This window comes from Ambystoma mexicanum, chromosome 1p (genome assembly GCF_040938575.1).
Source record: "Ambystoma mexicanum isolate Mex_15411 chromosome 1p, UKY_AmexF1_1, whole genome shotgun sequence".
In the NCBI taxonomy this organism is placed as follows: Eukaryota; Metazoa; Chordata; class Amphibia; order Caudata; family Ambystomatidae; genus Ambystoma; species Ambystoma mexicanum.
In genome coordinates, this window is record NC_090921.1 from 734,789,490 (window position 1) to 734,814,477 (window position 24,988).

At 48.6% G+C, this 24,988-nt stretch overlaps 1 protein-coding gene across 2 annotated transcripts in view; it reads left to right on the forward strand.

The window, feature by feature from the left end:
• PIP5K1A (phosphatidylinositol-4-phosphate 5-kinase type 1 alpha) overlaps positions 1-24,988 on the forward strand; it is a 750,147-nt gene that overhangs the window by 574,139 nt on the left and 151,020 nt on the right. For both annotated transcript variants that reach the window (XM_069650241.1, XM_069650243.1), the window contains exon 8: positions 17,637-17,842. In XM_069650241.1, the coding sequence (XP_069506342.1) occupies positions 17,637-17,842 (206 nt within the window). The remainder of the gene's footprint in view (positions 1-17,636; positions 17,843-24,988) is intronic.

Genomic DNA, 24,988 nt, shown 5'->3' on the forward strand with positions numbered 1-24,988 from the left:
ACCTGTGCAGTGAAGCGCTTTGAACCTGCGCCCATAGACCCTCTGTTTATTAAGGGTCACTTGAAACTGGATGCCCTGGTATTTGCTGCCACACGCAATAGAGCCGGCACGCCATTGGCCACATCTCCAGCTCCCCCAGATGAGGATGGCAAGAGGATATATGCTCTTGGAAAGAAGGTTGCAACATCTGCAGCTTTCCTAATGCATATTGCCAACAATAGAACCCTTATGGCTATCTTCAATAGGGCGCAGTGGGATAAGGTGGAGGAGCAAGTTAGTGGGGGTACCGGAATCCTTGTGCTCGCAGATGCTTAAGACTCTAGCTGAGGGCAAACAAACTGCTAATGCCATTATCAGAAAATCACTTGTCACTGCGCACAAAGCAGGAAGGGTAGTGGCCAAGGGGAACCCTCATCAAACACCACACTTGGCTCAGGAATTCAGGGTTCAAACCTGAAACGCAAGACATGCTTATCAACATGCCCATAGAGAACAACATCCTGTTTGGCAAAGCAGTAGACGATGCTCTAAAGACAACAAAGGAGCACGAGACCCTAAAGACCTTAAGCGCAGAGGGGATCCTATGGCAAACGTTGCACTTTTTGTGCACTAGGCTATGCGAGAACATCAGCCCAGTGCCTATTCATCAGTAGTGGGCCCCAGCTCGTGGTACGTCAATGAAGGGATAGCTACCAACCTCTCAATCCTCCTTCCAGAGACAGGTCAAGCAAGGGAATAGTAGGGCTAAAGGCCAAACCACTAGGGGTACAGCTACCCCCTCCAAGCAATGACTCTGAGCTGCATGTCCCCTGCCATGTCACCCCAGTTGGGGGTCGCATTTCCCACTTCGCCCACGCATGGGAGGGGATAACAGAAAGTGGGCGCTGACCACATTCAAGGACGGATATTGTAGAGCGTTTCAGGAAAGACCACGCAATCAAGAAAAATGTTGCTGGAACATCAGCACAAAAACTTGTCTCGGGAACATCAGCAGATCCTCAAGGCAGAGGTAGGACTGCTGGAAAAGGGAGCCATAAAACTCGTCCCTCCGTCGGAGGTAAACAAGGGTATTTACTCTTAGTACTTTCTTGTGCCAAAGAAAGACATGACAAAACGTCAAGTGTTAGATCTAAGACCTGCAAACACATACGTTAAAAGTTCAGAATGACATTACAAGAGGTTTATTCCTTTGAGGAGGGAAGACATGGCAACACTAGACTTGAAGGATGCATACTTGTTGCTGGCTCACAGAAAGTATCTGAGTTTCAAAGTGGGGTCCACGCACTACCAATTCAAAGTACTACCCTTTGGGATTGCGTCAGCCCCTCTAACCTTTGAAAGTGCTAGCTGTGGTGGCAGCACACCTGCGTAGACAGTCAACCCTAGTGTACCCTTATCTGGACGACTGGCTCATAAAAGGAGACACACTAAAGATGTCGGCAGCACACTCAAAGGATAAACCTTCTGTTTCAGCTAGGATTTTCTATGAATGAGAAAAAAATCAAGCCTAGTTCCCAATCAAGTCAAACGATTCCTAGAGGCAATAATTCAAACCGAAGACGCTTTAGTCTTCCCCTCCAGCTAGAGCAGTGGTCTTCAAAAATGTATGGCCTGGGCCCCCCTGAGTAAAATCTGGGCAGGCCGGGCCCCCCCAAAAATGCCAAATGGACAGTATGTATTGCGTGCCGTCACCAGACCCTACTCCCAGTATAGTCCCTGTGCTCTCCAACCTACTCCCATCACAGTTGCTGAGCTCCCTCATCCCACTCCTACTCAGTCCCTGGACTTTCCCCACCCCATCGCACACCCTGGGCTCTCCCCACCCTGCTCCCACCACTATCCCATGGTTCCCGCCCATCCTGCTCCCACCAGTCCCTGGGCTCCCCCATTCCGTTCCCAACATAGTCCGAGGGCCAGTGACAGCAGGTGAAATTTTTAATTGGAGGGGCATAAATATTTCCAACAAAAATGTCATGGCGACCGAGCCCAAACCATTCAAAGTGGGTTCGGGGGATTTTCCCCCTGTGAATAGTTTTTAAAATAATGGGTTAAAATATTGCATTGTAGAGGATATTAAAAAAAAGGGGGGTAAATAGCCACACAGTTTGCAATTGCTGCTGGGGGGGGGCAAGGGGCAGGCATGACATTTTTTACTGGACATCTATGATAGATGTCCAGTAAAAAGATACCATCCCTGTCCCCTGGGCCTAACACAATGAACATGATTATGCGTGTATGTAAGGCGCCGTCGTGCCGAGGGAGAAAGCATGGTATTTCTGACTGGACATCTATGATAGAAACCCAGTAAAAAAAATGCCATCACTGTCCCCTGGGCTCCACAGCGCTTCAGGAGGAGAGCCGAGTTTGGCAGGTGGGTAGGGGGATTGTGAAACAAAGGCATTTAGGCATTATTAAAATGACTTTTCTGTACAACCCTCCTTCCCCCTTCTATCCACCACTTGATAAAATCAACTCAACGGACCAAAACAAATAACACACACACGTATTCATACAGCAATCACTCAATCATTCACACAAGCATCCATCACACTCACTCATAACACAAGCATACACGCAACCTTCTCAAAAATGAGCATAAACATACCTTCTGCATTGGCCTACGTTTGGGTGCTGAAACACCCTGCTCCAGGCTGTTCTGTCCGTATGTCCGAGGAGGCGCAGGAGCTCCCCCTCGCACATACAGACATGCAGTGCCCCAGCCAGCATTTCCAATGAGCTATGCAATGTTGGCGAAGCAAAATGCCCCAGCCTTGCGTGGCTCAGTGAGCATGTGCAGCTGGGCATCTGAACTGAACTGTCAAAGGGAAATGGTGTTTCCCTTTTACAGTTCAGCCAGCCCAGGAGCACTCCCTCAGCTGGAAAAAAGCAGCTGAGGGAGAGCTCATTGTTTCACTAGGCATAACGGGTGAGGGGGCCACTGGACCGCCAGGATCGGTCTGGCCTATAGGGCAATAGGGCAATGCCTGTACCAAAAATTCAAATAGCAAGTGTGGGCCACTCAAAATGGGCCAACGTTTTGGCCAATGTGGGCCCATTTGAGTTACTTCACTATGCATTTAGTGATTTTGACCATTGTTGCTGAATAAATATTCTATAAATATTACAATTTACTTACATTTTAACACTAAGCACCCCCTTGGGTACTATTCAAACAGTCTGTGACGAAAGGAATGAATATCCATTTACAACTGTGGGCCACTTTTTCATTGGTGCCTGAGACAATTTCATGCTTCTGCCCTACCTCGTGAGCCGCCCCTGCTCATTTCTTCCAATCTAAAAAAAAAAAGAAAACTTTTTTTTTACATTTCATGCTGGGCTCTCACAGCCCCCCAGGAATGCGGCCGTGGCCCCCTGCGGGCGCACGCCCCATAGTTTGAATACCGCTGAGCTAGGGGGTCCAAAACCTGCATTAAATCCCTTGTTATACAGCCGGTCGCCAGTTAAGTCAAGAAGCTGATTTGTCGTCTTGGTATGATGGCATCATACATATTCATTGTGCCACGTGCAAGGCTGCACGTGCCTCTGATACAAGAATGGGTATTGAAACAATGCCCTTCAGCACAAATCTAGTAGTGGTTTTGCAGACTGTGGTGTCTGCACTTCAAAGGTGTACAAAGGACAACCTAGAGAGAGGAAACATTTTGCCACTCTGCCAACACAATCCACAAAAACAATGGATGCATCCCACTCAGGTTGGAGAGCTTATTACCTGCACCAGACGGAACAAGGTATGTGGACACACACTGACAAAGAAGCATATCGATGTCTTAGAGTTGCTATCGGTGTACAAAGCACTACCACCTTTCCAGCATCACCTAACGGGGAACAGTGCAATCATTCTCACAGACCACTCAACCTCCATGTTTTACATCAACAAGCAGGGTGGGACACATTCATTAAATGTGTAGACTAGCACAGAAAATCTGGAGATGGAGTTTCCAGAGAAACCTGTTTCTCGTGTCACATGTTCCAGGGGAACACAACTACCTAGCAGACACACTAAATAGAAATACAGACCTGCCCTCGGAAGATGAGTGGGAGCTACATCCAGACATTGTGAATTACTTTCTTTGCATAGTGGGGTCATCCAGACATACATCTGTTTGCAACAAGAGAAAATACAAAATACCACACGTATGCCCCCATGTTCACCCAGAGGGAATCCAGAGGGAACGCACTGTGGATCAGTTGATCAGGGTTATTTGCATATGCTTTACCTCCGGTCTCACTCTTAAAAAGAGTAATCCACAGGATGCATCAGGAACACTTGACAATGATACTGGATGATCAATGTGGGAACGTCAGACATGGTACTCCCACCCACTCAAGATGTCAGTTTGCCCAATAATGAAGCTAACCAACCCTTACAACTTGTTGTCACTGAACCAAGGGACAGCCCTTCACCCACATCCGCCGACAACCAACTTAGCAGCGTTGCTCCTGAGGTCATAGTTCGACCATTGTAGCTTACTGAGCAGATGCATGGTGATATTAAAAGAAGCATGTAAACCAAACACTGGACAAGGCTACTTTAACAATTGGAATAGATTTGTAGTATGGAGTAGGAAGTGGAATGTGTAAACCCATTGACTGATCACCTTCTAACATATTACACACTCTACTTCACCTGTTGCACTTGTCTAGTTTTCAATTCCTTGAAAGTCCATTTGGCTGCACTCTTTGCATACCCAACATTTCAGAGCAAGGTTTCATGGTGGAAGAGTCCAGTCGTAAAAAAGCCTTCATGGAATGAGTGAATATAATACATTCCCCAGGCCCAGGATGGGATTTAAACATTGTCTTGAATAAGCTACCCCCTAAAACCCATGCATAAGTCAAGCCTCAAGGATCTGACTTACAAGGCCGCTTTTCTTATAGCTATCATCTCTATAAGAAGAGTAAGTGAGCGCCAAGCATTCAGTTTCTGAACCCTTGGTCACAATACATAAGAACTAAGTGGTCTTAAGGACACATCCATGGTTCGCAAAGAGGTTAATTTCTAGGTTCCATGTCAACAAATCTGTTGAACTGCCAGTGTTTTTGAAGACACACCGAACTTTGGAGAGAGCCCTCCATACACTAGATGTTAGGAGAGCTCTCAATAAGACGAAACCAATCGGGGGAAAAAAGACAAGTAATTTGTTTCCTTAGCTGCAAGGAAAGAACTGGCCCCTGTCTCCAAAACAGCCATTTCTAAATAGATTGTGAGATGCATACAGCAACGCTACAAGTTATCTTACAAAGAACTATCTTTTACACCCAGAGCACTTTATACAAGTGGTATGGGTGCCACATTAGCCTTCATTGCTAATGCGCGCTTAGATATCAATATGCCTTTTATAATGCGCCTATACACACGTGTTTCAAGGCGCAACCAGGCAGGGGAGGACAAGACAAATGATCTTACTAGGCCTAGTATAATTTAGATCGTCCAAGGGCGCAGACAAAGTGCAGGGGAGTGGGTATGGGGAGAAGTGCACACAGAGCAGCAGGGCCCGGAGTTAAGTGCAAGGAAGCGTGGGACTCCAATGGGAAACTCAACCCAGTAGTGCAAGGGAAGCCAGGCGGCAGTGCAGGAAGGCCAGCCGGCAAGCGCAGGGGGACTGGACAGGGGGGTGGGGCTTGTGTCCTGTAAGACTCAAAGGAACACCAAGCAGCCAGTCATCAGAATGTTGCAGGAGAGGGGAAGGTTAGCAGGGGAGAGGTAGAGAAAGAAGAGGAGAAAAGTAGGGTCTTGAGGACCTTCCGCAACTTGGGGGGGGTGGATATCCGGCTCAAGGTTGAGAGGGGAAGAGAGGCCATTCCAGAGGGAGGCACCTGCAAAGGAGAGATATACTCCCAATCTCTACTTGGAGAAGCGACTCACCCACAGAGAATTGGAAGTAGACGAGCGGAGGGCTGTAGTAGGAAGGTACTTAGGAAGAGAGAGTTGGAGATGGTGAGGGCTATTATGGACGAAAGCCTTATGGACGAGGCAGGGGGCCTTGAACTTGATCCTTGTAGCTACCGGCAGCCAGTGGCAGGGATTTCAGGGCCACAGAGTTACGGTCCCTGGGCTTGAGGCTGAGCATAAGTCTTGCGGTCCTGTTCTGGGTGAGTTGTAGAGGGCGAAGAGTAGAGTTAGGCAGATTGAGAAAGAGGCTGTTGCAGTAGTCCAGCCTAGAGATAACCAGGGCTCTGGAGACAGTGATCTTCTGGGGGTAGGTGAACAAAGGGAGAATGCCTCTAAGGAGGTGCAGCTGGAAATTGGACTTTCTGGCAAGGTCTGTGATGTGTGGAGCGAATGAGAGTGGAGTTGAAGATGACCCAAAGGTTTTTTGCCTCACAAGAGACAAGCGAATATCTAGCTAGCAACCTATAGTGGCTTTTTGCGGTAATTGCAAAAGCACACAAGAAAAATATCATGATTGGTAAAAATCACACCGCTGCCACCACCTTGTCTTGGGCACATGTCAGAGTAACCAAAAAGCCATAAGGTAAAAGGTTATACTAAGCATGGCTACAACACCATAGCTACTGTTAGGGAGATTTGTCATTATTGTGCTTCATCTCCTGTCCTGGTGAGACCCCCCCCAGCACTTTTTGCTGCACTTCTGGACCTTTTTCTTTCCATCCTGAATGAGGGAAGCCTTTTTCCAATCATTCACTCTTCTGGGCTCTGTCTTTTAGAACTCTATTCTTTGTACTATGGAGTCTGTCTGCTCCTTAGCTCTTAAAGTCATCTGTGTGTTTCGAGGGGATTGGGTCCTCTGACGTATTCCATATCTATGACAGTATTCCATATCTATGACAGTATTCCATATCTATGACAGTAATCAACGCAGCTGTGCGGTGATTACTGTCATAGATGTGGAATACGTCGTTGGACCATCCCATCGAAAAAACGTTACCAGGTAAGAGTAACTTGTTCTTCGAAGGGATTGTGTCCTCCGACGTATTCCTTATCTTAGATCTTAGATAGAAATCCTTCAGCTTTGCTGGCCTCGGAAAATTTTTTCGCCAGAGGGCGCTGCGCGTCGATGATCGCCGAGTCGATGACCCTCGACGGCCTCCGTGCCGACGTCGACGTCATCCTGCCTATAAAGGCCGCGCGCAGCGTCCGTTGCTCAGTTCCGTTTTTCCGCGCTTCGTTGTGCCTCGGAACACCGTTGCTCAGTTCTCGTCAAGATAACGTATATAATAACTACTATTTACCTCGATATCGATGGCATCCTCCTCCGACCCGACGACCCCTCGGTCCGGTTTCAAAAAGTGCCGAGACTGCGGGAAGAAAATGTCGTTGACGGACCCTCACAGGGTCTGTTTGTGGTGTCTGGGAATCACGCACCAGAGTTCGGAGTGTGAGGAATGCCTTTCCATGACGGCGAAAGCCTTGAAGGAGCGTAGGGGGAAGCTCGAGAGAGGTAGGTCAACTTTAACTTCCTCGAAAGCTTCTTCGGTAGAGTCGAGACGTTCGTCTCCTCACCATAAAAAACACTCTCGATCTAGATCACGAAGTGGCTCCCACCACTCGTCGACATCGAGACACTCGAAGAAGAGACGTAGGAGATCCCCTTCGTCATCTTCGTCGAGTTCTCCTGAGAGAGTTCATTGCCCCACAAAACGCAGCTCGCAAGCTGAGTGGGAGGAATTCAGGAAAAAGATGCTAAGCGTCTTCGAGAAAGCGGCCTCGTCCCCCTCGAAGACAGCTGAGGGTGATACCCCGGGTAAAAAACCCAAAAAATCTAAACGCCGCGAGTCGCAGTACCCGGCGGAAAAGTCAACCCGAAAGCGCCTCGAGCCATCGGGAGATAAAGCATCATCGACGCCATCGTCGAAAACTCCTTCGAAACAGAGGTCGGCGCCATCGACGCCGTTGTCGAAGGATTCATCGGCGCATCAGTCGATCGAGTCGACGCCGACGTCGACGCCGATATCGACGCCGGTGAAGGAAAGAACCACGGCTACTCCACAGCCAACGGTTAGACAAAAGACCTCCGACTCGACGCCGAGAACGTCGACGTCGTTCTCGAGCAGGACTCCGATCCTTTCGAGTTCTTCGAGGCCTAGTACACATTTCTCGACGCTTTTCACGGCGCCTTCGAGTACTTTCACGTCGGTGTCGACGACATCGACGTTTTCAAGGCCTGTGATGATGGCTCCTTCTGCATTGGAAATGGGGTTTATACCATTCCAAAAACCAATGTATCCCCCTTTAACCTCGATTTTTGAGGAAAGGGAGGATTCAGACCAAGATATTGATTTACAGAGGACCACATCACCAGAGCCAGAGACTTTCGCCTCTGAGGAAGGAAGATTAAAAAATCTTCAGGATGCACTTCAGGAAGCTAGTGGCTTGGACACTTCTCCTGAAGCAGAATTTATCAAACCAGACCCAGGAGAACATGCGGAGACTCCATATAGAGCTCTGATGTCTAGAATCATAGAATTTATGGGTTGGTCTGCACCTTCTCCTGCCTTTCAGCAGGATGACCTCACTGACATACTGGACAAGGGCCCACAGGAGGATCCTGTGGTTCCATTTCACTCTGCTCTACAGAGAAGGATTTTGACAAACTGGGAAACGCCAGAAATTATCCCGGCAGTAAATAAAAAACTGTCAACAAAATACAGGGTGGCTAGTTCTGACCCTGAATATTTGTCAAAACACCCTACTCCTGAGAGCTTGGTTGTACAGGCTGCAACCTCATCAGGCAGCACATCTGCATACCCCACTGCTCCGCAGGATAGGGATGACAAAAAGTATGATGCCATGGCTAAGAAGGTTTTTTCTGCCTGTAGCATGGCGTTAAAGTCTATTAACGCGACCTGTACGCTCGCTAGGTTCAGCCACACCCTTTGGGAGTGCGCTTCATCAGCGGCTGACTGCCTCCAAGAAGGAGAGGAAAGGGACGCATTTTTAAACATCATCAGGGATGGTAAAGATGCGATGTGCGAGACCCTACAAACTGGCCTAGATTCTGCTGACAGTATCAGCAGGGCCATGGCGGCAAGTACCACAATCCGCAGGCATGCGTGGTTGAGGAAGTCTGGTTTTGCCTCTGACGTGCAGACCAGGCTTTTGAATATGCCCTTTGACGGTTCTACCCTCTTTGGAAAGAAGGCGGATGACAGTTTGGAGAAACTGCAAACGTCCAAGGCAGCAGCCAAGTCATTGGGAGCTGCTATCCGTCAGAATACCTTTCGTCCTTCGGGATCATCGTGGAGAGGACGGTCCTTTCGTTACTATTCCTCATATGGAAGGGGCAGGGGACGACCGGCTCAAAGAGGCCAAGGAAGATTTACCCGTGGTGGACGGGGTAGGGGAAAGAAAGCCGCACCCGCAGGAGCAGGAGCCACTTTACCTTCGGCAACTGCATCAGCCGCTTCAAAACCACTCTGAGGTCTCCCCTCACAGAACACCAGTAGGGGGCAGGTTAACTCACCATCTGACGGAATGGCAGGCTATTACGTCAGATGCTTGGGCTCTGGAGACAGTGGCCCAAGGTTACTGCCTGCCCTTCCTACATATCCCTCAGAGTCATCCACCGGGGAACAACCCTTTGAAGCTTCCAGATCCGCTCCTCTTGCAGGAGGTTTTAGACCTGCTAGAGAAAGGTGCCATAGAACTGGTACCTGTAGCGGAAAGGAACAAGGGTTGGTACTCCCCCTACTTCATAATACCGAAGAAGGACGGAGGACTGAGACCCATCTTAGACTTACGGGAATTGAACAAATTCCTCCGAAAGGACAAGTTCAAGATGGTGACTCTCTCTCAGATCCTTCAGGCCCTCCAGCTTCAGGACTGGTTGGTATCTCTAGACCTCCAGGACGCTTATTTCCATGTGCCGATCCATCCCAGGCACAGGAGATACCTGAGGTTCGCAATTGGCAGCTCTCATTATCAATTTCGAGTTCTGCCATTTGGGCTAACCTCCGCCCCGAGGGTCTTTACCAAGCTAATGTCGGTTGTGGCTGCAAGTCTAAGGAGGGAAGGGATTCATGTCTACCCTTACCTAGACGATTGGTTGATCAGAGCTGTATCTTCGGAACAGGCTCAGAGACAACTAGATTATGTTTGCCACTTCCTTCACAAGCTGGGCTTCTCCCTCAATTTAAAGAAGTCACAGATGATACCATCACAGAGACTCCAATTCATTGGAGCAGTCCTGGACACTTCCCTGGGAAAAGCCTTGCCACCAGAGGTGAGGGCTCGAGATATTCTGCAGATGGTCATCAGATTTCAGAATGCCCAATATCTCCCAGCCTACGACTTTCTGAGGTTGCTAGGCCTCATGGCATCCTGCATATTCCTCGTGCCGGAGGCTCGCCTGAGAATGAGATCCCTCCAGTGGGCACTGAGAACTCAGTGGTCACAGTTCTCAGGAAGGATGACAGATCTCCTTCGGATCCCGGTCAAAGTAGCCCGAGACCTTCAGTGGTGGGCCTGTCGGGAGAACATCCTGAAAGGAGAAATGTTTTGGCAACCATGGCCGGAGATAACAGTAGTCACGGATGCCTCACTCACGGGGTGGGGAGCTCACGCCAACGACTTGACCATCAGCGGTCGTTGGTCTCCATCGGAGTCCAGACTACATATCAACCTGTTGGAGCTGAGAGCCATCAGACTAGCGCTGAAGGCTTTTCTGCCGTCTGTACGGGGAAGAAACGTCCTAATAATGACGGACAATACAGTGGCCATGCACTACCTCAACAAAAGAGGAGGCGTAGGCTCACTACCACTGTGCAGAGAGGCGATGCAGCTCTGGTTTTGGGCAATTCAGGAAGGAATCTCTCTATCGGCAATTCACCTAGCCGGAGAGAAGAACTTGACAGCGGACGCTCTGAGCAGGCAGAGCACAGTCTCTCACGAGTGGGAGATAGCTCAGGAAGTCCTTCAAGAGATCTTCGCCCTTTGGGGAACCCCTCAAGTGGATCTGTTCGCCACCAGTATCAACAGGAAGTGCGACAGATTTTGCTCAAGGGAATTTCCCCCGAGAGGAGCTCTAGGAGATGCGTTCGTAGTGGACTGGGAGTTCCCACTTCTGTACGCGTTCCCTCCGGTCCCTGTCATTCCTCAAATGATCAGGAGGTTGAGAAGGTTTCGGAAGACCATGATCCTAATTGCCCCGGATTGGGCCAGGAGAACGTGGTACCCGGACCTTCTAGACATGTCCATCTGCCCTCCAATTCGACTGCCATACAGAGAGGATCTTCTCTCGCAGAAGGAAGGTCAGGTTCTCCATCCAGCCATCAAGACCCTCAACCTTCACGCTTGGTGTCTGAAAGGTTGAGGTACAAGGATTGGGACCTTCCGGATGATGTTATGGAGGTGTTGCTTTCGGCCAGAAGGCCGGCAACTAAAACTCTATACCGCTGCCGTTGGAACAAATTTTGCAGCTGGTGCAGAGAAAAGAATATTGAACCCTTTTCTTGTGGTACACCTATGGTGTTGTCATTCTTACTTTACCTGGCTAATTCAGGCCTACAGGTTGGCACAATTAAGGGCTATCTCGCAGCGCTATCAATCTTTAAGCGCACTGCAGAGGAGCCTTCATACTTCAAAATTCCATTGGTAATACAATACCTAAAAGGATTAACTAATGTTTATCCCCCGAAACCTTTTCAAGTTCCCTTATGGGATTTAAACCTAATTTTAAACTTCCTAAAGGGTGCCCCTTTTGAACCACTACACTCTTGTTCATTGAAGCTTCTCACCCTCAAAACTGTTTTGCTAATAGCATTGACATCTGCTAGAAGGGTTAGCGAGTTGCAAGCCTTATCGTGTAAACCTCCACATACAATCTTTTACAAGGACAAAGTTGTTCTTCAGGTGAAGCCTAACTTCCTCCCGAAGGTAGTCTCGGAGTTTCACATCACTCAGAAGATTATATTACCTTCTTTCTACCCTCCTCCTCATCCGGGGAAGGAGGAAGAGAGACTGCACAGGCTGGACCCTAAGCGAGCCTTGAGCTTCTATATCAGCAGATTGGCTAAGATCAGACAAGCAGACCAACTCTTTGTAGGTTATGCAGGACATAAGTTGGGCCTTCCAATAACAAAACAAACCATCTCCAGATGGATTATTTTAGCCATTCTGGAGTGCTACAAATTGGCAGGAAAGGAGCCTCCTCAAAATCTAAGGGCTCATTCTACCAGGGGTATCGCAACATCCTCAGCCCTTCAAAGAGGGGTGCCAATTCGAGATATATGTGCGGCTGCCACATGGTCGTCCGCACATACATTTACCAAATTCTATAGCCTGGATTCCTCCTCTAGTCAAGAAACTAGATTCGGCAAGGCTGTGTTACACTCTGTCCATTCTGGAAGGGTAACATAACTTTTATTACTCCCGCCTCCAGTCACAATACCACTGCTATGGGAGTCTATCTAAGATAAGGAATACGTCGGAGGACACAATCCCTTCGAAGAACTAGTTACTCTTACCTTGTAACGTTCTTTCGATGGGATGTTCCTCCGACGTATTCCTTATCGACCCTCCCATCCATCCCCGCAGTATGACTTCCTGTGGGTTTGCAGCCTATGCTCCTTCAAGGTGATTAGTCTAATCCAAAAACATTACTGGGGACTACAAAACGGAACTGAGCAACGGACGCTGCGCGCGGCCTTTATAGGCAGGATGACGTCGACGTCGGCACGGAGGCCGTCGAGGGTCATCGACTCGGCGATCATCGACGCGCAGCGCCCTCTGGCGAAAAAATTTTCCGAGGCCAGCAAAGCTGAAGGATTTCTATCTAAGATCTAAGATAAGGAATACGTCGGAGGAACATCCCATCGAAAGAACGTTACAAGGTAAGAGTAACTAGTTCTTCTACTGCAGCACGCAGCTCCTTATGGACAGTGTTGCTGGGGACCCTTAGGGTCCTCCTTTAAGATTTGTTTTCAATATCTTTAAGTAACTACAGTTCTTAAGGATAGAGAGATACATAGTGTCTCTCCCAAAACTCTATAGTCTGAGAGATTGTCACACACCACCCTCAGTGGATTGCCAAAGGGATACCTAGTATCCCCCTTCTCTCTGCTCCTGCTACTTTTTAGTCGCCTAGACAATCACCTAGTTATGGCTGGTTGCAGTGGACGTGTTCTACCAACTATTGTGTGTGTTTTTTTTTTATGCTGCAGGCTATGTCCATAGCCACGGTAGTGCCCAATAGGGGCACCCAAGTACTAACTTGGGCCTTCCCTTTTTTTCGCCATTATTAGTTTGGATGTTCTTTGTCAGCCCTTCTACCATTCTGAGAAGGGAAGGTGTGTGTGTCTGTCTGTCTGTCTGTCTGTCTGTCTGTCTGTCTGTCTCTAGGCTCCAGAGTGTCTGGGCAGGCAAGAAGTGGGGGAGGAGTTTTCAACCCCCCCTGTCCTTTGACATAGTGCCTGAAAAGATCCAGCTACAATTGGGTGTATGACTGTCCTGATTGCACAGCCATACGCCCCTTTCTGTAAATTGCTGAGCAAGATTTCAGAGAAGTATGTGCTGGAACTGTGTAAAAGGTGAAAATCAAGTTGGCCACCTGAAGCTGTAGTAACGAAGATTACCAGAGACCCCTGCAAGACCCTTTGCAACACTTTGAAGTGGCACTGCTGTCCTTACTGCGTTTTATGTGCTACAGGGGGACTCCGAAGAGGACTCCTTCCCTTTTGGCTTTGTTTTGAGCCATCTCCAGAGGTCCTGTGAGATCTGATCCAACTCGCCCAGACCCCCTCATCAGAGCGTGAGACTGCAGGAAGCGAAGATTGACCGGGTGAATCGCGTCCTTTGTTGCTGCAGAAGACACCAAAAACGAAGAGTGACCAAAAGTCCCTCGGGACTGCTGCTGAGAGATCCTGACAATTGTCCTGCCTTTCGTCATCAGACCTAGGAATGCGGAGGTCGGGCACAGAGCAGCAACATCGCGGAGCATCCACCACAAACGTTTTTCTTCAAACCTAAGGTACTTTGGGGGTATGGGGGCGGTATTGCTTACCTGATTTCAGAAAGTCGCTCTGCATTGAAGTGCACGTAGAGGTGTCTTCTGCGGCTTGTGTCCCTTTACCGAGTTCTTTAACAGGGTCTCCAAAGTTGGTTAACTCTTCTTGTATCTGCCTTCATAGAGACTAGGAAGTATCCACAGGAACTTTAGCTTATTTTCAAGGCTTTAAGCCTCTCTGAACTGCCTTTTAGCTAGGATTGTGTTTTGGGCTTGGACTTGCTGGGCAGGGAAACTGCCTCCAGAACCTGAAGCTCTACTAACCAACTGTTTTCCTTCCCAAAAATCACTGTGTATGCCGACTAAATACAATTACTGTATTACTTTGTGGGTGCGCATTGTTACTGATGGAACTGTGAAACTCCTGTAACAATTGTATGCATTCAGCAACCAACAACTAAGAAGTGACACTTTGTAAGTATTGAAAAGTATACCTATGTGTGGTGGTTTATTGTGCGAAGTATTTAACTGTGAGTCTTGTGTAAATATATACTATATTTTAATATAAATGTGTGTTTCTTTGATGTGCATTGCTAGACTGCTAGCTAGATTCAGTGTACTTAAGTACAGCTCACATCTTCCTCTTGAGATAAGCCTCACTGCTTTGCCATTCTACCAAGGTCCTTGAGTAGTACAGACTGATTCGAAGAGTTGGGGATCTACAAACCACTGGGATAGCTTACTAAAGTCTTACCTCCAAGTGGGACTTTAGGAAAACTCCCTTACCACTCAAACTACAAGCAAACAGGAAATGGCAAAAGGAGCATGCCATTTTAGATAAATGCTGGTCCTTCTGTGGATTACTGAGGCAGAATTAACAGCCTGCAAGTAAAAATGACTCATTATTGTAAAACCACTGCCACCAACCATTCAAGCAAGCTTGCAATTGTAACAAAAATGTTACAGCTAAGTAAGAATGGGGATACATTGTATTTTTGTATTTCTCCCCTACCCCTACCCCCCCCCCGCACTCCACATAAGGTGGGGTGTGCTGGCTCACTATATAAAAATGTAAAGGGGATGCAAATCCCTCTACTACTTAAGAACTGTAGTTCACCCAAGTACATGAAAGATAAATTAACAGAGGAGCCCATAGGGGCAGTCCCGCCCCAGTCACGCAAGGTCATGTGACAGTAAGCCGCAGCTTACAAATGCAATTTAGCCCTGGGGAAAGGAATGAGAAGGATGCTTCGGAACTTAACGGCGAGAAGCAGACAGAGGACTCCAAGTATGCGATTCACACGGAGATGGTGACGCGATGACAAGCAGTCCTAGTTACTACTGCTGCCAGTCTGGGACGAAGAGATTCCCGGGGCCGGTTGACACTAACACCTACTAAACGTATGGCAGTGGGATTTTGCAGCACCCGCGGATTCAACTGCTTGTGGATACAAGGGAGCAGTCCAGTGAAAGGACACCTGGATATTACCATGCGCAGGATTAATAATACAAACAGTGCATGGATGTCTTTGCTATCCTCTCTCCGGTTGCAAGAATTCAAAGAAAACTGACCTGAGAACCAAATTTCCAGACATGGTCCAAGGACTAGCTTTTGTGTGTTAAAGTTTGTCCTGTAGAATTCAATATTAATCGGGATTTGAATGTTTCAAGTCCTGTGTTTCAAGTTTGTAGTGGGATTACGTTGGCTCCCCTGAAGTTCTCATATTTAGAGCAAAATCGCTCCAGTAGAACGAAACATGTTGGGTATGGAACGCTGTGATCGAATAACAGTGTTGCAAGATCGAAGTTACTTATTATGAGATACCTTTCAGAAGAAAGGAGTAAGATATTGTACCCTAATAAAAAGGTTTAAAGGTTCCTAGTTTTTTTTTAAAAAAGGGTCCATTTATAAAAAAAATTTAAAAATCCAACGCAGAGTTTGCACTACATTTTTTGATACTATTGTTCAATTTTGCACTTTTGCACTTTGAGGTTGATCCATTCATAGTGGACAGTTGGCCACCTTGGACGAATCAACCACATTGAGGTACTTATTTAAGGTACAGTCAACAATATGTATTCTTTTTATGATTGTTTATATTGTATTGTGAATGTTTTTAACCACACCGGGTTGTAAAGATTGTGTTTTAGATATGTGTTTACTTGTGTAAAATTTTAAATTGTCAATTGAGGTATATATAAAACAAACAAAAAAATGTTGTACGATTACATCAGTGAGATACCCAGTACCTATTTGGTTCATGGTCTGGTAGATTCCTGGAATAAGAGAGGGAGGAGAGAGTGTTTGAGAAAAAAGGTTCTAAGGAGAAGATACCCATTGGTTCTTTGGTTTTGACTTCTTGAATGCTTTACGGGCAGAACCTCTGTCATTAAAATAGCCCACAGTCTTTTTGTTGTTGCTGAGCCTATAGGGGCAACACAGCATAAACCCAAAAGTTTTCGGAAACTAGAACTTCAACCATACATGATGGATAGACATAAAAAGCTCACCCATAAAGAGTAAAAGACTAGGTGAGAGGGGAAAAGGATTCCTCTTCACTTAGGGACAAGGTCAAATAGTTACCTAGTCCAATCCAAACGCTCTGGTGTTAACACAGGTCAGGAAGTTTATCATTGATATGAAAATCTTACCCAACAAATATTTACCAATACAAGTATTTTACCTGCATCGGATACATTCTGTGGAGAAGCATTGTGACATTTGGGCACAAAGCCCCATTCTTCATAGGGATTCTACTTCTGAAGCTAGGGCATTTTTCTTGTGACGTGGTTTCATTTTACTGCATCACTTACTTTATTTTATTAAATTGGCATTGAATGCTTTTTAGAACCTATGGTGACTGTATATATGTTTATTATTGAGTGTTGTGCAATAGTATCACCTGCTTGTTTCATTTTGTAGTGTTTTTATTTATTTATTTATTTCATTATCAAAGTGCTCAAACAGCCGGGGGCATTGAGGCGCAGTTACAGGAATATGACTTAGTTGCGTATTTATAACGCGCTTAATACCTAGAGGTTTCTAAGCGCGGACCCGGGGATCGAACCTGTGTTGCTTCGTGTCGTCTTGTTTCCAAGGCAAACACATTGCCGCTGAGCTATCCTCCCTTTAAGGCTTAGACTAAAACTATTTTTTTAAATTCCTGTCTAAGTTGAATTGTGTGCTTCACTCTGTGGACTCATTGTGGACCCCTGAACCCACTCATTCTCTCCTAAGAATATCCTTGACTGCTCTCCACTGCTACCTTAATTGGGTTTTGGCTAACCTCTCGGTTTTCCTGTGCTCTATTACTAGAGTGTCCTCCCATCAGGCCAGATTCTAGAAATTCATCTTAACAATTGGTACAGAGGCGTAGACCTGTTGGGGCCTGCGCGGGAAAGGCCCACCCAAAATCTGTAAATGCCCACTCAGCAGTGCTAAGTGGGCATTTACAGATGTTAATGTAACTGCAGTGGTCCCAACTACATTCATTTCAGGCCCCACTTGTTAGACAATCCTGGCTGTGCCTCTGATATGCTATACTGTATGTTGAGCATCCCAACTCCCCTCTTAAGTTTTTCCCTGACTATTTAGCCATCTCTGCCACTAGATGAGTCAGGAACATCTTGAACTAGTTGTGGGTCAGTGCGGCTGACCCCCTCAACACAGGGCTGAGAGAATCGGACCTAACACACCTCTTTTCTGTCTAGGTATTGCAGAGTTTTAAAATCATGGATTACAGCTTGCTGGTGGGAATCCACAACATGGATCAAGCACAGAAGGAAATAGCAGCTGTGGATGGGAATATCAACCCGGACACTCGGAGGCCAGCTGCGCAGAAAGCGCTCTACTCCACTGCAATGGAATCCATCCAGGGTGAGGCATGGCGAGGTGGAACCATACAGTCAGATGACCAGTAAGTGTCCACTGTCTTCTATCCCCTAATTAATAATTGAAAATTGAAGAGTTGTATGTGGCTCTGTGTTACTGCGAGGTAGAGTTGCATGTGTGGCTATAGCAATCCCTTTAACTATATTTCTTGATGACCAAGTTTATGGAACTGCTATTGTGCTCTAGCACTTTGAAGCATCTTCTATCTGCTAGATAGAATTACCAGTAATTTTTTTTAATTGCGAGTTTCAATCACCGAAGTGATTTTTCAAGTTAGTTGTAAGATCAAAATCAAAACAAACAGCCAAAAGAAGATGATGAAAAAATATGACGAAAGAAACTCAAAAAGGGAGAAAAATAGGGGAAAAATAAAAAGAAAAACACAGGGGGGGGTTAAAGGAAGAAAGTAGAAGAAAAGGAGTAAAATGTACATAAACAGTACATAAAATACAGCAAATTCAACTCAGTAGATCACAATTTAGAATGAGAGGGTGCACCCTTCAACGTTCAATGGATTTTAAATGTCTGATAAGAGCTTTGTTACTTTGTCCTTGAAAATTTGGTCCAAAATTTTGGTAGCCGCTATGGTCCAGGACGGTCGATGGCCCCCTATTAGTCGTTCCCACCAAAGAGCTTCTTCTGTCAAATAGTCTTTTTCTAAGTGATGAAGCAGATACGGAGTTCTGTATAGATGTGTGCCCAGACATAACAGAAGATGCTGCAGTGTTTCGATGGTTTCATTAGTTACAAAAGCGGCAGGTGTTGGTCGTCGAAAGGACTCTAATTTGTCGGATCTCATTTGTGGGGAGTAGATTCAGCCTGGCCTGAAGTAGTGTCGATCTTGTTTTTCTGCTTGGATGCTTTATGAGAAAAGGTTGAATTTCGTTCAATTTTCTGGTCGATGTAGGCAGATGCTGGGTCAGTTTGTAAACGGATGCCTTCTCTAACATATTGATCCAGTCTGTTTCATCCAGGCGTTTTTTAGTTTTAGTCGGGTTAAGAACCAATTCTTCAATGTTACTGCCACAGTCTTCTAGGATTGATTTACATCTATTCTCCCAGGCAACCAGCATTTTACATTTTCCTGCATTCATCTCTTCTTGGACCATGGCGAACATCGGCGAGGATGGATCCTTAATCTTCCGATATAGCATAATAGATGCTCTGGTTACTATTGCCATCAAGGACGAGAGCGAAAGTTCACATCGGATCAGTGCTATAGGTGTTGAAGACGGGAGGTTGAGGACTGATCGCCAAAAGAGACTCTCCAGTCTCGGCCATAACAGATCAAGAAGACATGGCATAGCGTCGACTTTGTAAGTGATTGACAGTATCACTTTCCCCCGGTAGAACTTAAGTAGGGGCATCAATGAGAAGCAACCATATTTCCTGTCTAAGATTTTGGCCTGTGAGATGAGATTTTTCATTTTTGCAAGTAAAAATGATTGTATTGCTACGTCTTTAAATGAGGAGTCAATCAAGACACCGAGGTATTTAAATTCTGTGACTTGTTTGACTTTTTCCTCCCAAGAACCATGAGTGATTGTCTTTTCTTCTGTTCTTTTTTCAAACACTATAATCTTTGTTTTTCGTTTGTTGACTTCCAGGTCGTTAACCTCAGTGTATTTAGTTAAAGCGGCTAGCTGACGTAAGCCAATAGGAGTCTGGTCAAGTTGGATTAGGTCATCGGCATACAGGATTCTCTGCACTTTTGTGCTTCCCATTACTGGAGGAAAAGAGCTTATTTGAGCATTTGCTTCTTTGTAATCCCCGAAATATGCCAGAAATAGGGCTGGAGCCAGCGGACAGCCCTGTTTAACTCCTCGGGAGGTTGGTTTCGCCGCAGAAAGAAGCCCCTTCGAATTTAGCTGGACCTGGACACTGGTGTTGGAGTGTAAGGCTTGTAAAGGGCCCAAGATCTCTGGCGGGCAGTTCCAGGCACTCCGCTTTTTCCAGAGTTTCCTTCTGTAAACTAGATCAAAAGCCTGGGTTAGGTCTATAAACGCTAGGAATAGTTTCTGATTTCCTTCCAGAGTTTTTGATGTTAGAATACTCAGTAGCAAGATGTTAATGCTGGTTCCTATTCCCTTTTTGGACTCAGATTGTGAAGGGTCTTCACAGGGTGTCACAGACCAAATAACAGGACAGACTAAAGGAAAATGGTAAAATACTGCTTTCATCTCAATGAAAGAAAGCCGGGTGAAATGACGGCTATCAAAGTAGATGCTCAAGGTTCACACATAATTTTGCTTGTGCAAAGTTTATATACTTTCACATACGCCATTTATGACGACATCCTATGTGGCATTACATAAAACCCATCACCGGGAGGGATTGCATTAGGGGAACATATCTACTTATATATACTAGTTTCTCCAGCAGGGGGTCTGGCATAGATTCACATGTTCATGAATATTCCCCGTCAGTTTCATTTCTGAACTGTCTTTCTACTTATAACCAATCACTGGTCTCTGGGTCCTACTGCACCCAGCCAATGACTGCCCACTACCTAAGCCCCTCCTCTGGCAGACATCTTCAGATTTTTACTGCCCGTTCAAGTGTTGGGACTCCTCGTGCTGTAGCTCTCGAGCTTTTACTGTGTTTTGTGTTATTTTCGGTCAATCGAGCCTCAAGCTCCACCGATTCTACTTCCGATCAACGGGGACCCGTTTTTGGAATTTTCTACGCCTCTCAAGGGCATCTTTTTGTCGAGTTTTCAACTTCTCAGAGGATTCTAGAAGATCTTTGAGGCCTACCCTGCCTGGACATTGGCCAGGACAAAGGAAGCGTGACGCCTGTTGGATCAAAGCTGTTCAAGAACTGCCTTGGATGCAGCCTACAGAACGTCTTTGAGGATGAGCACTCTCGGTGCCTCTACTGCCTTCACGACGACAAATCGCACATGGAGAAGGACTGTGGGTTTTGTAAGAACATGTCCGAACGGACAATGAGGGATCGTCTTACTCGACTCACCAACTGGCTGGAGGGGAAGAGCCCACCAGCAGGTGAGAAGAAGATATCCGTGCTGTCTTCTAAGATCTTTGAGGGTGCTACGGCAACGGGGGCCCAACAAAAGGCAAAGCACAGAGAGTCCGCGGGCACCGGCAGCAACGATCGGTCGGGCTCCTCTGCTGCCAGGCAGGGCACAGTATCACCGATGCCATCAACCACGAGCCAACGCTCTGGCTCGGTGAAGAGGAAGTCTGAGAACCTGGGTAAGCTTCGGAAGAAGCTCCGGTCGATCCCGACAGACAGCCAATGGGGAGCGAGGTGGCGACCCTCCCCCCAAAGTGAAGGCCTCGGGCACGCCCAAGGTTTCGAAGGCCCTGTTCCACCCGGCTAACTCCTCGATTGAAGGAGTCGTGGCGGCCCTGGCGAAATCTACAGAGGCTTCCCCAGTGGAGACGGCTTCAGGGGCTAGAGTTTCCCTGCCACCCCAGAGGGAATTTTCTTTTCTGCCTATCGAGAAGTCCCCAGTGAAACCCCAGCAGGAAAAAGGGGGGTGGGTGGGCACGGTAGCCATAACGGACATGGATACCACCTCTGAGGATGAGTTGGCTAGCGTCCAAAGGATCCGGGACAAGAAGTCGGAGGAATCCAGGGCCCACGGAAAGGATCCCGACGAAGAGAGCAACGGGGGAGCCAACGAGCAAGGTGGGGCCGCGGAGGGCCCCACGCCCCAGCCGTCGGTCCCGTTGCAGCCGGTGCCCGTACCAGGGGACAATTCAGGAGCTATCTTGATGGCCATACAGGCCCGGATTATAGAGATGAGACAAGGATGCCCTTACCCCCCACCGACGACCCAGCGGAGCCTGGACCATCGGGGAGCCCACCTAACAAGCAGAGACGACCCCATCCTCCTCCCCCCTTCCAGCCTTCACCCCCCCCCCCCCCCCTCCTCCGAGGGATGAGACGGGAATGGAGACGGGGACAGACGACGATGATGGTGGTGACGACGGTATGGACATCCGATCACCACCCCCCACCCTCCCCCTGACGAAATTGGCTCCTTCCACGCCATGATCACCAGGGCATATGAGCTCTTCTAGCTCTGCCCCGAAGAACAGAAGGAGGGCTTCCTCTACCAATGACGGGGGGCCAAGAGGAAGACTGTCATCTCATTCCCTTTACTGGACGACATCTGGGACGAGGGGCTGGCGCTCCTCAAGAACCTGTCCACGGCTCCTGCTAAGAGAGACCGGTATGAGAAGTAGTACCGGGTCCTGGACTCCGTCCTTATGTGCCTCAGAGCACAGCCATCCCCGGATTCAGTGGTCTCCGTGGCGGCCAAGAAGAAATCGGCGGGGGCGACGGCCTCGACTTCCACTCCCCTCCACCTCCCCCCCCTGACGGCGAGGGAAAGAAGCTGGACGCCATGGAATGACAGGTCATCTCGTCGACGGTGACGACGATTAAAGCGGCCAATGCCCTCGCGATCGTGGCTCGCTACGACAGGGAGCTGTGGTCCAAGATCGCTCCCCTCCTGGACTTCCTTACGGACAACAAAAGGGCTGAGGCCCTAGAAATCCTACAGGAAGGCGAGGTGGCTTCGGACCACGCCATTACAGTGGCCACCGACATCGCCAACACCGGCTTTCGCCAGATGGGCAACAGCGTTTACCTTTGCCGGCGCGGTTGGCTCAAGGCCACCGATTTCCACCAGGACGTGCAGACCAGGGTTCTGGACATGCCCTTTGACGGGAACAACCTGTTCGGCAAGACAGTGGACGAGTCACTGCAGGCCATCAAGGCGGACATCGAGACAGCTCGGGCCTTGGGTGTTCTACAACGACGACGGCCGTCCTTTCGGAGCTTCGCAGGCAAGCAAGGTGCCTCCAAAGGATTCGGCGGCGGCTCCTCGTCGTACCGCCAAGCGGCCCGCTCCTCGTCACAGGAAGCCTACAGAGGACGCGGCAAGACCAGAGGATCCCGTTGTCGCCAAGGTGGGAAGGCCGCGGCGAAACAGGACTGAACCAGTCGTGGCGTAGGGCCCCCACCCACCCGAGCACCCCTGTGGGAGGCTGGCTGGCAAATTTCGCCAGCATGTGGAAATCCATCTCCACCGACCGTTGGGTGCTAGATGCCCTGGCCCGCGGGCACACTCTGAAGTTTCAAAGGTGGTGTCCCTGTATTCCACCCGTGGCCAGGAAGGAAAACCACGTCCCACAACTACTTCTGGAGGTACAAGCGATGCTAAGAAAGGGAGCCATAGAACTCGTCCCAAAGAGGCTCCAGGGCTCTGGAGTGTACGCGCAGTACTTCCTCGTCCGGAAGAAGACCGGCAGTTGGCGACCCATCCTGGACCTTCGTCTAAACAAGTACATCAAGTCCCAGAAATTCCATATGGTCACCCTCCAGCACGTGCTGGGACAGCTGGAGGAAGGTGACTTCCTGTCGTCGCTGGACTTGGAGGATGCCTACTTCCACATCCCCATTCTAAAAGGACATTGAAAATTCCTACGATTTGTGGTCCAAGGGCGACACCATCAGTTCAAGGCCCTTCCCTTTGGATTGAAGTTGGCGCCCAGGGTGTTCCAAGTCTACCCCTACCTGGACAATTGGCTCATCTGAGCAAAATCAAGGGAACTCGCCGTCGACCACACAGCGAAGACTGTCCCAACTCCTCACGGTTCTGGGATTATCGATCAACTTTGCGAAATCCCACTTGGTACCGTCGCAAGACGCCCTGTTCCTGGGAGCCAGACTCGACACAGTGGCGCGATAGGCTTCGCCATCAGAGGGAAGGACGAAGGCCACCCTGTGCAAGGTACAACGGCTGTTGACCATGGACATGGCCAGGGTGAGGTCCAAGTCCCTACTCGGCATGATGTCATAGTGCATCTACCTTGTGCGCCTATGCAGGTTGCGGATGAGACCACTGCAGGAGTTACGCAACGCCCGTTGGATGCAAGCGGCTGGCAGCTTCAAAAACAGGATCTCACTCAACAAGACTGTCTGCCAAGCGATCCGGTGGTGGGGCACCTGTGCGCATCTAGCGGCGGGCATGGACTTCCAGACCCCGTCAGATCAGGAAATGGTGATGACGGACACCTCCCTAGAGGGATGAGAGCACACACCAGAGATCTCCACGCAAGAGGCCTTTGGCTCACGGAGGAGAGGTCACTACACATCAATGTCCTGGAGCTCCGAGCCGTGTTCTGGACCCTCAGATCGTTCCTTCCGTCCCTCAAGGGCAAAGTGGTAAGGATCTTCACCGACAGCACCACCACGATGTTCTACATCCGGAAGCAGGGGGGCACCAGATCCCCAGCCCTATCCAAGGAAGCGCAGGATCTGTGGCACTGGGCTGTCGCCCAAGGGATTTTCCTGGTACCCTTCCATCTGGCAGGAATAAAGAACACCATTGCTGACTCACTCAGCAGGGAGCTGCGCTCATGCCACGAGTGGGAGCTGCGGCAGGATCAAGTGGATCTCCTATTCCGACGATGGGGCAATCCCCAGGTCGACTTATTTGTGACAGCGACGAATGCCAAGTGCCGGAGGTTCGCCAGCAGGTTTCCACAGCCGGGGAGCATGGACGATGCCTTCTCATTCCCCTGGGACAGCCTATTCCTGTATGCGTTACCGCAGTTGCTGCTGTGACTCATCAGTCAACTCAGACGGTCCCGGTGCAGGATGTTCCTCGTAGCACCAGCTTGGCTGAGGCAGATCTGGTTCCCGGACCTTCTGGACATGTCAGCATCCCCCTCGGTCAAACTACCGATGGACGCGGATCTTCTCACCAGGGAGGGAGGCGCCATCCTCCACCACGACCCAGGATCGCTGAACCTGCAGGCCTGCCTCCTGCAGCACTAGAGTTCGGAGGGTATTATATCCCGGTGGACTGCAAGGAGGTGCTCGCAAAGGCCAGGGCATCCTCGACTCTCGTGCTATGGACACAAATGGAAGAGGTTCTCTGTCTGGTGCCGTGCACAGAAGATTAACCCTCTGCGGATTAAGGCCCTTCAAGTGCTGCCGTACTTGCTGTCGCTGGCCAAGGCGGGGCTGGCACATGCCTCCATCAAGATCTCTATGGTCTCATTGCTTGGTGAAGGAGTTCATGAAAGGACTGTTCCGATCGTTCCCGCCGGTGAAGGCTCCGGCCCCGACGTGGGAGCTCAACGTGGTGCTGACCAGGCTCATGGGGCCGCCATTTGAGCCGCTGAATTCG